This window comes from Zingiber officinale, chromosome 6B, assembly GCF_018446385.1.
Source record: "Zingiber officinale cultivar Zhangliang chromosome 6B, Zo_v1.1, whole genome shotgun sequence".
In the NCBI taxonomy this organism is placed as follows: domain Eukaryota; kingdom Viridiplantae; phylum Streptophyta; class Magnoliopsida; order Zingiberales; family Zingiberaceae; genus Zingiber; species Zingiber officinale.
Genome location: NC_055996.1, coordinates 6,994,741 through 7,011,870, shown reverse-complemented (window position 1 = coordinate 7,011,870; position 17,130 = coordinate 6,994,741). Strand labels below are relative to the sequence as shown.

At 35.8% G+C, this 17,130-nt stretch overlaps 2 protein-coding genes across 2 annotated transcripts; both read left to right on the top strand.

Annotated features, from left to right (window-relative positions):
- The first annotated feature begins 884 nt into the window (after positions 1–884).
- Positions 885–11,511, top strand: LOC121991830 (V-type proton ATPase subunit B 2-like). Its single transcript, XM_042545885.1, has 15 exons — positions 885–1,031; positions 1,739–1,802; positions 3,066–3,121; positions 3,229–3,327; positions 5,980–6,039; positions 7,507–7,618; positions 7,724–7,932; positions 8,864–8,992; positions 9,107–9,244; positions 9,999–10,149; positions 10,384–10,466; positions 10,600–10,647; positions 10,735–10,788; positions 10,873–10,956; positions 11,044–11,511. The coding sequence occupies exons 2-15, from the start codon at positions 1,748–1,750 to the stop codon at positions 11,227–11,229; spliced, it is 1,464 nt and encodes a 487-aa protein (XP_042401819.1). The 5' UTR covers positions 885–1,031; positions 1,739–1,747; the 3' UTR covers positions 11,230–11,511.
- A 1,792-nt stretch (positions 11,512–13,303) lies between these two features.
- LOC121990724 (putative transcription factor bHLH041) lies at positions 13,304–14,484 on the top strand. Its single transcript, XM_042544803.1, has 3 exons — positions 13,304–13,861; positions 13,956–14,324; positions 14,389–14,484. Exons 1-3 carry the CDS (start codon positions 13,310–13,312, stop codon positions 14,482–14,484), a joined length of 1,017 nt encoding a protein of 338 aa, XP_042400737.1. The 5' UTR covers positions 13,304–13,309.
- The last annotated feature ends 2,646 nt before the right edge of the window (positions 14,485–17,130 follow it).

The following is a 17,130-nucleotide window of genomic DNA, read 5'->3' as shown; positions in this document are numbered from 1 at the left end:
GCTCAAGATAAAAAGGTTTCAGGGCCGAGCGGGATGTCTGTCACCAGTCAGAGACAGTGGAGAGTGCCACATCCCCAACATCCGTCGACTCAACTCTTAGACAGGATGAATGATATTTAGGAGATATCCTCAAACTCATAATTTAAGCCTCCGTGAGTGAAGACTTTTATTTTGACTAAGACAAAAGTTGTTTGGTTAAATTTTTAGAATGCATTAATCCAAGGATGTCTTAAACTCTCTAAAATGTGAAGAAAAAAAAAGTTGATTGAAATTTGAATAAATTTGACATTTTAAAAAAATGTTGAATTTTAAAAATCAGCTCGTTAATTCCAACAAATTAGAGGTCATTTTATCAATTGGGAGGCTTGTCTTAATTTAGAGGGATTTTGTTTCAATAACTTAATATAGTCAAAATTATTTTAAAAAATATATTTTTGTATATCATAAATAAATATTTAAATTTTCTCTTGTATTATTTTTATTATTACTTTTTATAATCCAGAATGTTTATTACTCGACTAATTTGGGAGGTGGACGATAAATCTGAAAGCACGAGTAATCCAGTAGCTTAGTAGTCTAGTTGTCTTGGTAATTTGAATGCGATGGTGATTTTTTTTTTTTTTTTTTTTGACGGTCCTGAGATTCGAATCTTCGTTGGGTGGGAGAATTTACTTGAGTCGGTATTAATTTTTAATTTTGGAGATGGACGATCTTCTTTAATTCATCTATTAGGAAAATCTAAAAGTACGAGCAGCCCATTAGCTAAGATTCCAACCGTTGTGCGCGAGAGAATCTGCTTGACTTTATGATCTTCTTTCGAATCATTGTGGCAATAGGCTTGTCTCAGCGCCCCGTCAACCCGTTAACCCGTCCCAGGGCCCGGCTGCTAGACTGACCCGGCTCGGTTTCAGTTTGTCACGGGCCATGCCCGGATCGGTTAGGCTTTGGCCTTATCGGATTTCATTAGATTTCCACCTTGTTTCTTCGCCCACTGCTCTGCCCCCTCACCCCCTTCGGTGATCCACTCTCAGGTATGCTTCCGATCGGTCTTCTCAGAGGAAATCTCGTCTCCTTGGCCCTCCGATTCGTGATCCTTGTAGCCGTATATACGTTTGAGCGATCTGCTGGTTTGGCGGATCGGATTAATGGATTGATTCCAGTTTTAGAAGAGAAAATGACCTAGCATATCGTTTTATTGGATCTGCATATGACAATTCTTCTTTAGTTTTCTTTATGGTGCTATATTTCGATCGATATCTCTCGTTTGAGGTCTTTTTTTCTTGGAGGTAAGAGAGCGAAATCTGAGTTGATAACTATTAGCAGAGTTCTTCAATTTTGATTTTGACCGAAACATGTACGCACACGTGTGTAAGCTGAACTCGTTGACAGTAGAATTTGAGTTCTGCGTTTATTATTATGTTTATTCTAGAAGTAAGCCCAGATTAGATCACGGCTTGGTTCCCTTTTCCTCTTTTCGTGTAGAACATGTAATTTGTTGTTCTTGAAATTTCTATCTTGTGCTGACAGTTGAGTTAAAAAGTTTTCAACGTTTCATTCTTTTGTCATCATAATAAGTTGACTGCATAAGCCAAAAGGTCCATTCTGTGTTGTTGTTATATTTTTCTTTATAATTCAGAACAAAACTTATTTTCGTCTATCAGTGTGTGATAGGATACTAAACACATGGTTGCATTTAATAAATGTTATGATAAGAGCTGTTGCTTCTTAACTTTGTCAGGTTTCAAGCATGGGCGAAAAGAAGGGTGTCGACATGGAGGAGGGATCACTGGAGATTGGCATGGGTATGGAGATATCATCATATGCCTGCTTACATTTTCTTTTGTATAGTCTGATCTATGCTGACCAAATAAACTATAAAGAAATTTGATGGGTATTTTTCAGTTGATTAGTTGTCTGTAGGTGGAAAGGTCTGAACTATTGAGTAGCATCAACAATCAACATCCTTTGAGTCCTACCAATCTAAGGCTTCAGAAAATTGCCATAATTGTGCTTCAACCATGTTTTATATTCTAGAGTTGTATGCATATATAGTTTTGATCCAGAACACACCATGCTTTGATTAGGTGATTTGACTATATTTTTTACATTATGAAATTAAGAAAAAAATTGGTAAAATAGGGCTAAACTGCATCATCAAACTGCGGATGAAGGGTGTACTACAACTACCTTGAGTTAACTGTTGTTATATCTTGGATTAGAGAGTTCAACAATTCTAGTTGCCTTTCACTAAATTTGCGTCTTCTTGAGGCTAACATGTTGTGGATTGCTTACGATGCCCACAGCTATAAATGAACTGCCTTTTCAGAGAGATTGCCTTGGGCCTTGCACCAAAGTGTATGGCCTCACATAAAGTACAATGGCTGCATAAGATACATTTATCTTGCTCCAAATAGTTGGAAATTTCCTTTTGATGTTGCTGTACTATCTGTTGGTCTCCCTATATTCAAATTCTGTGTCTACTTTACTTGATTGATAATTGATTGTGCATTTTTGCTTGGCTAGCTGATCTATCACATGGAGTTTACTCATGTTACTTTAAAGATGGTATTTCTTTTCAGAAGCATTTGAATCCTCAGTACCTATATGCATTTTCTTTTTTACTTCCAGAAAAAAGGAAAAATTATAATAAACACCATTAATAGTCATTTCCTTCACCTCCATGTTATTGGACAACCTAAAAACTTTAGGGGATACTTCAGTGGATGATTCCTTTTTTGCTTCCAGTTAGGATTAAAGATGGTAGAAATAGAAGAAATCACTAACCATTTAAATTGATGTCAATTGTTCTTTTATGATAACAAGCATAATTTTGCGCTGGTTTCTTCATTTAAAAGATGCATTATGTAATAAAAAATATTATGAATTGACTATTTGTTGGCTTATAATAAGATTTCAACTCAATACAAGATGTGAAATAGTTGGGTCTCTTCAGATTTTTTTTCTTCTAAACTCAAAATGGGCTTTGTTATTTTACTTCTGTCTTCATTCTTAGACCTGAGAATGGCAATTGTTGTGGACCTATATATTCCTTTTTGTTGACACAGAGTACAGGACAGTCTCTGGAGTGGCAGGACCGCTAGTTATCTTGGATAAAGTGAAGGTGTTACATGATCTTATCTCTTGTATTTTCCATTATCAAAATGTACATTGATTTCCCATTCTTTGTTTCCCACACTTCATTTTCTCATTATTACAATTGTCTTTCAGGGTCCCAAGTACCAGGAGATTGTCAATATTCGACTAGGAGATGGCACTATTCGACGTGGTCAGGTCCTGGAAGTTGATGGTGAGAAGGCTGTTGTGCAGGTGTGTCTGATTTTAGATATTCACTCCATTTAAGTTTTGTAGAGCACTTATAATTTTTTTTTCTTTTATGTTTTTCTGTATTATTATTGTCAGTTAAATGTGGGCATACTGTCCATTGCTCACTTACGTGGATTAAGTTGTAGAAGGCTCTGATAATAATTCTGTCTCATCAGTTTTTGATACCTTTGCCTATTCTTATTTGCCATATCTTTGCATGTATCTATTGTCTTACTTAGGACCCTAGGAGGATTGAAACAACAAAATTAACCCCTAAGATAAAAATTCTGTGTAAAGAAAAGTCAGAACAGAGGAAGGTAAAGACACAAATTAGTTGCTTAATCAATTTTGTTTGCAGAACTGCAAGGCAATGGATACTTAGAGTCACTAAGAACATTTTTCTTGAATATTTACTCGATCTTAGCTAGTGTCTTTCTATCTAAGAATCTAGGAATATGTGACATTATGAATGACATAATTTTGGCAGGAGTTACTGACACAATTTTAGATCATGGTAAAATAATCCACATGAAGACAGATTGCAGAATTGATTGATATTTTCTATATATTGCAGTAAACTATGTAATATGTACAAAATTGAGGAAACTGAATTTGAGTATCACACTTTATTAGGGGTGTAAATGTGCTGAGCCGGGTTAAGTTGTGTTCAAGCTTTATTTATCGATCTTATTCAAGCTTGTTTATTAAAAATGTTATCGAGATTGAGCTCAATTAATAACATTGTTATCCTTAAAAATTATATTAAAAGTTTATCTAATACATGAAATTTATATTATTTTCTTATTTTTAACATATCATGAATAATTTAAGATTATAAATTTATAAAATACTATACTTTTATGTATTTGAATAATAAAAAAAGAAACAAATTTACAATTAAATTTTACACGAGTTGATAAATAAGTTATAAATTGTTCATGAACTTTGTTCATGAACGTTAACGAACCAAGCTTACTAGGGAACAAATATTGAAACTTCGCATCAAATCATCACATGGCACCTTCGTAATTTAAGTTACATAATGCAAATGAAACTTTGAATTATGTAGCGGTAAAGTTGTTGCTTTGTGACCAAAAGGTCACGGGTTCGAATCCTGCAAAAAGCAGGGTAAGGCTGCGTACAATGAATCCTTCCCCGAGACCCCGCATAGCGGGAGCTTCGTGCACCGGGCTGCCCTTTAATTCAAATGAAACTTTGCTGGAGTCAAAAAAGCATGTTTAAGGAGTTTTGGGTGTTTATTCTGAAGTTGGGGTCATTTTTTAGCAATGCTGCAGGAGGACTCCAAGAGGAAAATGTGCCATTGAGTGCTAATGGGTTGGGAGAAGGGTGTGGAATCTATTTGTCCAGATCGGCAGGTGGAAGGTATTGATCATGGAGATGATTTGGTGATGATGTCAGATCCACCAAGAATGTGCTAGTGATGATTATCCATGCAGAGAGTGCCTGCCTGTTGTTGAGGCAGTGGCTCCTGGCTCCTTATTGGTTTGGCAGACGATATGGTGGCAGCGAGATTGCTGACTATTTGTGACAGAGACAAAGGTGATGAGCCCTGTATAGTGGAGGATCAGCTGTTGGTTTGATAATGCATGGTGGTGTACGCCAATCATATTTCTAAGAGAATGTTGGCTTCAGTAGGCGGCAATGGGAAGTTTCAATAATAGATGACAGAGGAAGGTGCCATTGTGTGGGAGAGGGAGCAGGAGTAGGGATCTGGGTATCATGGGATGTTGTTGCAAACAAGAAGGTGCAGGTGTTCTCAGATCTATCGGGGAACAAATCTGCAAGACAGGTTTCTAAATGGTAGGGATCATAAAGGTTCAAAGGGATATGGTAGTTGTGTGGGAGAGGTAGAACTAGAATAGAGTAGTGAACTGCTCTGTTACCCTTTGATGTAGGACTAACATGAACAAAACTTGGAAATAGGAAAATCAAAACTCATAAAGAGACCCAGATTTCATCAACTGAAAGAAAATCAAACAAGGGGATATTGGGGGCTTTTAAGGGCGAATGATGAGTCAATCTTGGAATTAAACTTAACCGTGCAAACTTGTTAAACTAATAAATTATCCTTAAACTAACTTATTCCCCTAACTAATAATTAAAAGTTATCTGGTTGACTATGTCTTAACCAAAATAATATCTTACAAATTCTATTGACTTAAACCCCATATACATTTAAAATTTCTTACTTTAATACTTCCAAATTTGAATATTTCTTGTTTAAACCGCATCACGTGGATGAAGTATTTCCAGGATTTGGGTTGGCAAAAGAGAATAGAAAATTGTAATAATCTGGCATGGCAGATGGAACCTTAGAGATTTTGCTTCTACCAAGGCATTATTTTTTTAGATATTAGAATGGGAATATTTTAACTTCATATTCCAAGGATTTTAAGTATTTATTATTTTCTTGAAAAGTACCGGGCTGCCTTTTATTATTTGCTTGAAAACCAGCACTTTTTGTTGTTTCTCAATGCTTACACATTAAGTATGTTAATCACCAATGTCTCATTTTGTTTGGTAAAGTAACCACATTTCTTACTGCTTTGGAACTCACCAAAGATGTTGAGGATCAAGAAATACATCTGCTTTTAAAGCTTATCTTATTTGTATTTTTTACACTATGTTGCATAGGTTTTCGAAGGAACTTCAGGAATTGACAACAAATACACCACTGTTCAATTCACTGGGGAGGTGAATCTTTTTGATCTCCTATATGAAATTTTCACACATGCATATTTCTGCACTAATATGTTTTAGCATGATTTATTTTGTTTTTAAAAGTGTATTAGATTTAGTTCTGAATTTGGTACACATAGAAGATGGAAAGTCCGTTTGTGTGGCAACTAGTTTTATTCACTGATATGCCTTATGTATGCTTGAATTTTAAGCTGACACACAACTACTTCCAGTCGCTTACTCGAGCTTTAGTTATTGGGCAATCTGAGCTTGATTTTTCTGTCTCCATTCACGAAGTTCAAAATTTACAGTCATTCGGATTACTATATATGATGCTATAACTTCAAGCCTCAAACAAACAAAGTAGAAGGCAACCTATGCAAGTCTTCTACTACCATGTTAGTCAGTTTGTGTTATTCTAGTAGCCCATTCAACATTTATCTTATGAACATATGATATGCTTTTTTCTAGTTAAATCAATTTAATGAATATATTCATTCTGGAGCAATCTTTCACCTAGATGTGTAGCTGAGTTGAAAAACTGCTCCCTCATTCCTCACGATGTGCACTACAAATGACTTGGTCTGTTTATTTTATTCCATCTCTTTCTTATTAGGCCCTAGTTTTTATTCTAGTCGCTTTCAAGTTTTATATTTAAGAAGATTCACGTGCACCGGGTTGCTCCCTTTTTTTTTTTTTTTTAAGATTCACGTTTCAGGTCTAATTTCGACAAGATCTACTGAATGTGAAAACTTATCAAGATCCAAATTGTATATAAAATGTATTTATCTCCAAAAGCTTTTTAAAAACTTAAAGATTAGGAAATTTATTTTACCATATTGCCAAACCTACCAATATGATCCTATTTTAATTAATACAATTAATTTTTTGGTACACGTTAAAAAATCTTGATTTAGGAAAATTTGACTGGGTCATTTTTTCTCAAGGACTGGCTTGGGATCTTTTTTCCTTGAACGGACTCAACCCCTACCACCCCTACCTATCATTCTACATGAATTTGTTATTGAAGAATGTGCACAACACATGAAGACAAGATTTTTCTAGGTCTGACAATTTATGTTGCATAGTTTGTATGCCCGTCTATGTCAAATGATGTAAAACCATATAAAACTAGCCAAGACTTCCTAAAATTCAATTTGTATCTATAAATTTAGCTAAATTTTCTACTTCAGTGTGCATCAAATAATTTATTCAATAAAGTGCCAATTTTAGTATTCTTCTCCTACTTGTATCCTCTTACAGCAACGGCTCCATAGTTTGTGTTTCAATCTTTGTCATATTTGTGTTACACCATCATGTCATGTACATGTGCAACAATATTCAACTTTAATCACCATCAGCATCTGAAATTTCAGTATCTTGCATCTAATTATGCTTGTTATGAGTTTTTTACTTTTATGCTACCTGTAAGTGTTTTTTGGCTTCCTGCACAATGCTGACTTCTTTCTTTGCTTGATTCAGGTTCTAAAGACCCCTGTATCTCTTGATATGCTTGGACGCATTTTTAATGGTTCTGGAAAGCCTATAGATAATGGCCCTCCTATTTTGCCAGAGGCTTATTTGGATATTTCTGGTGAGATAATATAAAAATGGATTTTCCTTTGAAACCTTAACAGTTCAGTATTTTTTTTTCCTTGAAAAGGATTATTAACTTCCAATGACTGACATTTTGTTCCAGGAAGTTCCATCAATCCCAGTGAAAGAACATATCCTGAAGAAATGATCCAAACAGGAATATCAACCATTGATGTTATGAATTCTATTGCTAGAGGACAGAAGATCCCCCTCTTTTCTGCTGCTGGTCTCCCACACAATGAAATAGCTGCTCAAATCTGTCGTCAGGCTGGTCTTGTGAAGCGTCTAGAAAAAACTGACAACCTTTTGGAGGTGATTAATTTTGTATGCTATCATTCTTGGTTTCGTTTTTTTAATGAGATCAATAGGATATCTTGTAATCAAGTTACAAATTCTATTGGCACCTGATGCAAATACATTCTAGACTGTAAAATTTGTTTATTGCCAAGACCATAATGTTGTGCCTTAACCTACCAAATTCCATCAGCTGATGGTAGTTGGACTATAGCAATATTACAGAAGTATTAGATTTCTATACGGCTTTGCTTATGTCTCACTCTTATTTTTCACAAAGAAAGGATTGGTTATTGTTTCTGTTTTTTTGTTTTTTTCTTTTTTGTGTGTCTGTGTAATGAGACAATATGCAGATCTAAACATCTGAGATGATGTTTCTAAAACTTTCCCCATGATAAGGTGTTGGGTATTATTCGGACTGTTAATGTCTTATATGGGTATGGATGAGTTGATGAAGAGCTGAAGAATTAGAATTGATTTGCATTGCATCTGGCACCTTCCTTTCATCTCTTAATATCCAATATAATAATTGATAATATTAGACTTCTCATCTCCACCAAACTTAAGATTCCGAATGAGTTGCACAGTTTCTTATGATATATCCTTGGTGCTTGGGTTGGACAAATCCTAAACTGTCTTGGATTGGGCTACTGATTGCTATGAACAAACTATCAGAAGTTGGTTATGTTCAGATATACATCATGTAAGACATAGCCACTATGCTTTTTCATATCCTTAATTTATGAGTTGTTTACTGGGTATATCTTCCACACAGTTAAGAAGATTACCTTTTATGTTTGTATTTATTTGGCTTACAGATATAGGTAATGAGGTGATGAGACCAATTGCAATAACCATAAAAGCATGACTGGTTTTCATCATTAAATCTAGTAATTTCTACTTAGGCGTTTTGATGCAAGTTATTCATATATTTGTTTCCTTCCATCAGCATGGTGAAGAAGATAACTTCGCTATTGTATTTGCTGCGATGGGAGTCAATATGGAAACTGCACAATTTTTCAAGCGTGACTTCGAAGAGAACGGTTCTATGGAAAGAGTAACACTCTTTCTAAATTTGGTAAGTTTTTTGATATTTCTATAATTATGCTACTACATCTTCCCTTGGCAAAGCAATACTTGGTGTGCAATAAATGGGTTCAGGATGCATTCACTTTCATACTATGTTGTCCAGGCCAATGACCCCACTATTGAGCGTATTATCACTCCACGAATTGCTCTTACAACAGCTGAATATTTAGCTTATGAGTGTGGGAAGCACGTGCTTGTCATCTTAACTGACATGAGCTCATATGCAGATGCTCTTCGTGAGGTAAAATTCCACTCTAGTGCTTCTGATGAATGTTCACAACATTCTTTATTGCATCAAAATATGTTGGTGATGGACTCTCAATTCATCTTATGGTTTAACCAGTTAATGTGCCATAATAAATTTGTGTTATTTTGTATTTATCCAAAATCATCTAAACAGTATAAAAATAGTCAAAAAAAAAAATTGAAATTTTTTTATATAGTGTAAAGTTAGTTAAACTTTCTAGAAATTAACTTCTAAACTATAAGTCCGTACAGGTGTTTATTTTTTTTAATAATGTTTTTATGACCTATGATAAAAGGGTGAAGCATTTCATCTGATTGCATAATCACTCATCCTCTGATTTTACTTTTGAAGTTGGTGTTTCATGATTTTTAGTTCATGTTTTGTCATCTGCCATGGCTATCTTGCAAGCGCTTGATTGTTTTGTCTCTCATAACTTGTATCTTACCATTATTTCCTGAAGAGTATTAAGATGCACACTTTAAACATAGCATTCTACATAGCAACTTTCAGCCCGTGTCTCTGAAATGTCATCCAAAGTGGAGTTTCATTCTGTACAAATGCCTGTACTCTTCATTTCATCTTGCTCTACCAATTAAGCACTTCTTAGCTCCAATTAGTTTGTGCTTAGGCAAATTGCTTCTCTTTTATTAACTCTACGATTCTTGTCTTGGATCATGCCCTTCCAATTGTTATTATGTGACTAAACTGATGAGTTAATGCCTTTTTTTTTTCGTCTTAATGCTTTTAGGTATCAGCAGCTCGAGAGGAGGTGCCAGGTAGACGTGGCTATCCTGGGTATATGTATACTGATCTGGCAACTATATATGAGCGAGCTGGACGTATAGAAGGAAGAAAAGGCTCTATTACACAGATACCCATCTTAACCATGCCAAATGATGGTATGTATAGAACTACACACTTTTGGTAACTTACTAGGCTTCCCTTTTCTCATTCACTTCCCAAATGCAAGTTTAGCCTAGTAAATTTCTTGCATAGAATCAGAATGTGATATCTAGAAGAGATTATACTTTACATTTTCATTATGTTTTGAATATCTCCATGCTTCCTCCCATTTGCTGTATATTTAGGTAGGCAAACTAGTTTTTTGATTGAAATTTTGCTTTTCTTGACAGATATAACACATCCTACTCCTGATCTTACTGGTTATATCACTGAAGGTCAAATATATATTGATAGGCAGCTCCATAATCGTCAGGTAATTTACATGGTTACATTGTACATTTGTTCCTAAAATAGTGGAACGATAGTATAGCTTTTGTTACTTGGTATTATGGGAATAATACTCTTGCCATTGGGGTTTAAACTGATTAGTCTTTTCTTCTTTGCAGATATATCCTCCAATCAACGTTCTCCCTTCTTTATCTCGGTTGATGAAAGTTAGTTTCTTGACAGATTTTACATTTTGTTTCCAAATCATGGAGATCATACTACATCCCTCTATAATTTAATTAATTTGCTTGTAGAGTGCTATTGGTGAGGGCATGACTCGTCGTGATCATGCGGATGTTTCTAACCAGGTCTGCGTAAATTCTTACACTGATTACATTTATGTTTTTGCATTTGAATCTCAATTCATTCTATTGCTTTCCTTCATTATACAGCTCTATGCGAACTATGCCATTGGAAAGGATGTGCAAGCAATGAAAGCAGTGGTGGGAGAGGAGGCTCTCTCATCTGAGGACTTGGTATTTTTCTCTCCTTCCTCTTCCACTGTTTTGTATGGACTTCCTACGAAACCATGACACTACCATTTTTCAATCATTGTGGTGCAGCTCTACCTGGAGTTCCTGGACAAGTTCGAAAGGAAATTCGTTTCACAAGGGGCCTACGACACCCGTAACATCTTCCAATCCCTTGATCTCGCATGGACTCTACTACGCATTTTTCCTCGCGAGCTTCTCCACCGTATTCCTGCAAAGACCTTAGATCAGTATTACAGCAGAGAGGCGGCACACTAATTTCCTTTCACAACTTCAAATTTGACGAATGTCTGCATGAATAAGTTGCTGGTGTACTAAAGCTCAGAAACTCAGGCTGTTTTTCCTCCATTTTTTTGTTTGCATATCTTGATTGTTCTTTTTGCTCGCATTATTAATCTGATTGCCTGCGCACCTTTTGTAAAAATATGTTCTCATGCACCACTCCATTCTGCTTAAAGCGGAGAGCTTTATACTGATTGTATGGCGGCGTCATCTTGATGCTTATTTATATATATATATATATATAAATATTATTAGCTACTGTTTTTCAATCAAATGCTTGATCACCGATCTTTTGATTGGCTTAGTTTTTGGTTCAAATTATGAAAGAAGGCGTGATTATTTGTTCACGGGATTCACACATGATGTTTACAGGAAAGTTTACAATCCATTTCAAAGATTATGTGTATCATTTTTTTTATATTAAATTAATATTGTTTTTATTTAATTTAAGCTTCTCATATCATGCAAGTAAGAACTCGATCTGCTTGCAAGTCAGGATGCATGGCCACAACTTTGAACTTTCTTCTCAAGTAGTAGAAGAAATAAACTCACCTCTCTTTTCTAATTCAATCTCGAGTCAATCTGGTCAATTTTCTAGATACTAAAAAAAATAATCTAAAATTGTACATAAACTTGAAAAGTCTCTCAGCAAGTATTTCTAATTTCTTATTTTATTCCCCCAAATGAAAACTTTACAATATCCTTCAGTTCATTTTATCCACTTGTATGAGTTATTTCATACTTTCTCAACCGATAATAATGGATACAAATATACTATATAGATATTTATTATAATAAGTTTTGAGATTAATTTTTAACGGAAACTGTTGTACTTAGATAAATACTATATTTGATTTATCCCCTTCTAAAAATGTGGAGCCACTTGAAAGGACCCCTAAGTCCGATAAATGAATACAAACATCAAGTCCAATCGTCTGGCCCATCTCAATTTATACCACTCTGACTTCCATAACTAATCAAAGACTTTGACCTACTACTTTTCTTCTAGATTTGTTAACCACTTGGATCCTTTGACCCACCTCACTACTTAAACCACCATAAGTTATCAAAGCCTTTGAATGACACTACTATTCTTTCTTCTATTTTGCTAGACGTATATTTAGCCATGGACTCCATCTTTCTCCTCACCCCCAAGGCCCGCCGACCGTTCCTCTGCCGCGCCGGCAGCTCGTTGCGATGCTCTTATATTTGCTTATGGATTCCTCTTCCTCTTCACTATTTATCAGCTACCACGTATGTTACACATACATGTAATCATTAGTCCTTTACACTCAACTATATGAAGAGGAATTCTAATATATTTGTACTACTTCTCTCTAGTAGTAGCTATTACTTCATGTCCAAGGATGGATGGCACCACGAAGACAATGGCGGTCGGCAGCCTAGTTCCTCTTCGGTCATCTCCTCGAACACTAAAAGCCTCTTCGAAGCCTACACTGGATCTCTTATCAACATCCAGCACTCGAGGTGAAAACTCATCTGAGTTTTTGGATGTTCTTCCACAACATACAAAGGATTTCCTATAAATCTTCAATGAACTTCATTTGTGCCTGTTCAGTTCTGTTCCAGGATTGGCATACACGAACAACCTTCCCTGCGTCGAACTAGGCGAATCGGACCTCATCGACTTGGCTTTGTTGCGAGTTCAACGACAATTCTATCAGGTCTAGTACTACTTCAAATATCAATGTTACTTTTGTTGTTGCAACTACTTAATTACTGATACACTTCTTCGTTTCAGGAAGCTGGAATTAAGGTTGGTTACAAAATGTTGAATCTTGTTGATCAATTGTTGTTAACTCACTGTTTTATCAGTCAAGGTTCCAACTAACTCACTTCTTCCTTGATATAGACCGCGATTTTTCTGCGATGCGCGAGCGGAGAAATAGAAATCGGCACCACAATATCCAGAAATTATGTAAGTTCATAATTTGTTGAACTTGAGCCGGTTCTATTAGCATCATGCCAAAGAACTTGTTTATTTTATCTGTAGCATGAACTCCATTTTTGTAACTTTTGGTAGGCAAACTTGCATATGAATGCCCAGAAAGTATTCACTCAGGAGTTCATACAACGGTCACAACTCGGAGAGGAATTGCGGCCAACGACACCGCTTATAGGCCACAATCGATCGAATTCTTCATCGTCACTAGTTTCGTCTAACAAAGTTGAAAGCCCAGAGGATGTATCTCCTCTTCTACCATACCATATCACGGCAAAGGCCTACTCTAACACTTCTCGAGACAATGAAGTGATCGCGAGAGCCATATTCGCTGTCATCTCCTCGACTACTAATACCTCCTATAAGCTATCGTCTAAGGCTGCTACAAAAGCATTTGAACCTTATGATAAAACCAATAGAGGTTCATGTTTTGCACCTATTACTGATGGACAGAGGATGATTAAAAGGATGTCTAGCCTTTTGAGGAACATAAGCAAAGTAGGGTTTGAAGCGCAAATGCAAGAGGTTCGGGCCGCTACAAGTAACAACAACCACTTGCTTCACACGATATCAGAACGTCGGCGTCGCGAGAAAATCAATGAGAACTTTGAGACTCTTAGAATGGTACTCCCACAAGGGACCAAGGTATACATCCAATATTCTTTAGATTATCATAAGAAAAAGAAAAAGCTTCAAGATTGCATTGTTCACTTGTTAATTTGTGTTCTGAAATTAATAGAAGGACAAGGCATCAGTGCTTACAAATGCTAAGAACTTTGTAAACGCATTGAAAACCCAAATATCAAAGCTCGAGGAGAGGAATCAACAACTAGAGATGCAGATTAAACTTGATGAGCATGAACATGATTCAAATACTGAAAGAGTGGAAGTTTATGTAGCCGAATCAACATCCGAATCGACATCTACAAGCAAGCAAATCACACTCTCAATAATAGTGAGGACCGAATGCAACATGATAAGTTTGATTCTTTCTGTACTTGAATGTCTGAACAAGAAGGCCGATTTGAGTTTGGTAGCGATAGAGGCAAGCGAAAGAACTCGGCGACCAAATATTCAGATGAAAGCAAGCATCACAGTGTCGGTTAAGGTATCGTCGTCAAATTTTATGACTCAACAATAATGCCCTTGTTTATTGGTATATGTTTTGGCAGGATTGCGACTGCGACAAGGAGTTATTCAAGGAGTTTGTGGTGGAGGCAGTGAATGATGAATTGGACAAAGCAAGAGCTTCTACCATTGTTGTTTGATGTGTGTTTCCATACAGATTTTTCATGCAATGAATTCTATGCTAATCATCAGATATCCTGATGCCATATTCAACTTGTTCTACCTAGCAATTTGCTCAGTTGGTTAGTCTAGCTCGAAAACCGACTAGAGTGCTTGACCAGCTCAATAGGTTTGCTTGAGCAGATTGGCCGATTCCGGGGCAATAGTATAGACTTGCTTGATTGCTTCATCTTTGCGCAACTGACTCAATTAATTCATCATCAACTAACAGGATTGATCCAACCCACCCGAAACTTACTAGTCTGCTCAACTTGATCGACCTATTAGGTTTGTAATCGTATCGACAAACTCACACAACATCAACTTTATAGGCCTGCTCATCCCACCCAGACCAATTGGATGATCGAGCCAACTCCAAGTGACCACCTAGTTTGAAATGGTCATATGGTTTGATCGACTTAACTAAGCTGCCTGACTTAATTGAACTAGCTTGATTTCTTTTGATCAACAATGATCCTAAAATTATTCATTCTTTTTCATATATAATCTAGGTGTCCGGACTACGCCCGACTAATCTTGGAGGTAGAATTTGAAGCACAGCCTAGCTAAAATTTGACATGTTAAAAGCAATCTAAGCTCTATGATATTGAATACCAATTAGTAACACTTTTATTTTAAAAAATATATTAACAATTTAGCATAGCTAAGTAATTTGTACTATACAATTCTATTATTGCTCATAATATATTTTTATTACCAATTTTCTATTAATAAGTAGATTTATAATGACCTTAATTTATTAATGCACACCAATAATATATCCTCCCATATTTCTAGTAAGAACAGTACAAGATAAATTCAAAGGGAAAGGAAAAGGGTAAATATTTTTGGAACAATAAAAAAAGGTAGACACACAGATTCTTGCCTCCACTTAGTTGATTCCATGCTTTGGAGTTTTGCTCTTTTGCCATGGCCCAATCATTTACTCCTTTTGAAAATAATATTGATTCAACAAAATATATTTTACAAATCAAATGTTGATCTATGCTTTGTATCATTGGAAGCATGCAATTGTTTCAGTAGAGGCATGGCATGTGATCCACCTTAATGTCCTTGTCCAAGAGCTCAGAACTTTATTCCATTGTCATCTTTGGTTGTCTCACACACAAAATTCTAAAATTCACTATGCGCTAATCGGGCGTCAAACTAGCCCCTAGGCTGCCTAGGCAAGGATTAGGCGCCAGTAGGCAGATTCCACGGTATCAACATAAATTACATAATAAATCACATTCTATAACTCACACACAATAAATCAAATTTAAAATGAGTTCAAAATTACACAACTAATAAAATATCATAAATTTATTCCACTTTTCCTTCTCTATAATTTTCAACAACTTGTTCTTCATTGGACACAAACTCAATATCATCAGCGGACACAAACTCAAGGATACATTTCAGTTTTATTTTAAATTGAACTTTAAATTTTAAAGCTCAAACTAATAAAAAAATCATAAAAACCCTGCACTATTTCGACGGCGCCTAGACGATTCAACCAATTAGGTGCTAAAGTCGGCAAGGCTGGCCGACTAACTTATTTTCGATGCGGCTGACTAGCGCCTAGGCGGCCGCCTAGGCCAATTTTTAGAACACTAGATATGGACAACTACCACTGAACTAACAAATCCAACTCAAAATCTTCTACCACAACAACAGTTATTTTTTTTTTCCTATTCTGAAATCATGTTTAACTGATCTTTAAGTCATATGTAGCAGCATCGTTGATATGGTAGCTGAACAGTTTCTATCACCTCTTGCTATCTATTGTTACAACTTCTGGCTCCAGGTTGCTGATTAGGGAAAGTCATTTAAGTTTCAGTTTAGAATCCATGTGAAGCTGTTTTCCAAGGGGTTAATCTCAAGCAAATTTCTTTGCTACTTTTGTTCAATCACTCTTTTTAACTATTGGAGTATCTTCACTACAATGAGTAGATGGAAACATGTTTTCCCCATAGTTCATTGTATAGTGCACTTGCAATTTAAAAAAAAAAACAAGATAAGAGAGTTAAAAATGAAAGCTGAGACATGGCTCTGTAACTTCAAACATGCAAAGCTTGGATTTGGAAGTTTGGTCTATATCATGTAATTTGTAGTCGCTAAAATTTATCTGAAAACTTGGCTACATAGACTATCTGTTGTTTCTATGTCTCAGCACTACAGCCTTAAGGTTCTGTGTTTATGATCCATGACCAGTGAAGCAAGAGGTTGAAGGTGATGCTTTGGTCTTCTCTACAACATGAAGTGCATCAACAGCCTATTATACCCTCAAGTTCTCTTTACTCATTAAGCTTATCCTTCAACTATTGTGAAACTACCACTCTGATCAAATTAGTGATTAACCGCGCATATTCAACCACTGACCCTAATTTACTATCTTACTGCCGGAGGCTAGTAGTAAGTCATAGTTTTTCAATAGAAACCGAGCATGGATTGCGGTTAGGGGAAGGAAGCAGTTGATCAGAACAGAACAGCTTCATCATGGTGTAAACTCAAAACTGTTATTTGCAATCTAGCTTTCAAGAATGCCTTACCAATTGACAGATTGTCTAACCAAGACTTCATGATACCAACCTATCAAAATATTTTACAATTAGGTTTTAGAACTC

Bases quoted from the DNA above. Each gene is read 5' to 3' on its own strand.
- LOC121991830 (XM_042545885.1), top strand. From the start codon at position 1,748: ATGGGCGAAAAGAAGGGTGTCGACATGGAGGAGGGATCACTGGAGATT. The intron at 6,040-7,506 runs GTGAATCTTTTT...TGCTTGATTCAG, and splicing joins CTGTTCAATTCACTGGGGAG to GTTCTAAAGACCCCTGTATC. The intron at 7,933-8,863 runs GTGATTAATTTT...TCCTTCCATCAG, and splicing joins AAACTGACAACCTTTTGGAG to CATGGTGAAGAAGATAACTT.
- LOC121990724 (XM_042544803.1), top strand. From the start codon at position 13,310: ATGAATGCCCAGAAAGTATTCACTCAGGAGTTCATACAACGGTCACAA. The intron at 13,862-13,955 runs GTATACATCCAA...TGAAATTAATAG, and splicing joins TACTCCCACAAGGGACCAAG to AAGGACAAGGCATCAGTGCT. The intron at 14,325-14,388 runs GTATCGTCGTCA...ATGTTTTGGCAG, and splicing joins GCATCACAGTGTCGGTTAAG to GATTGCGACTGCGACAAGGA.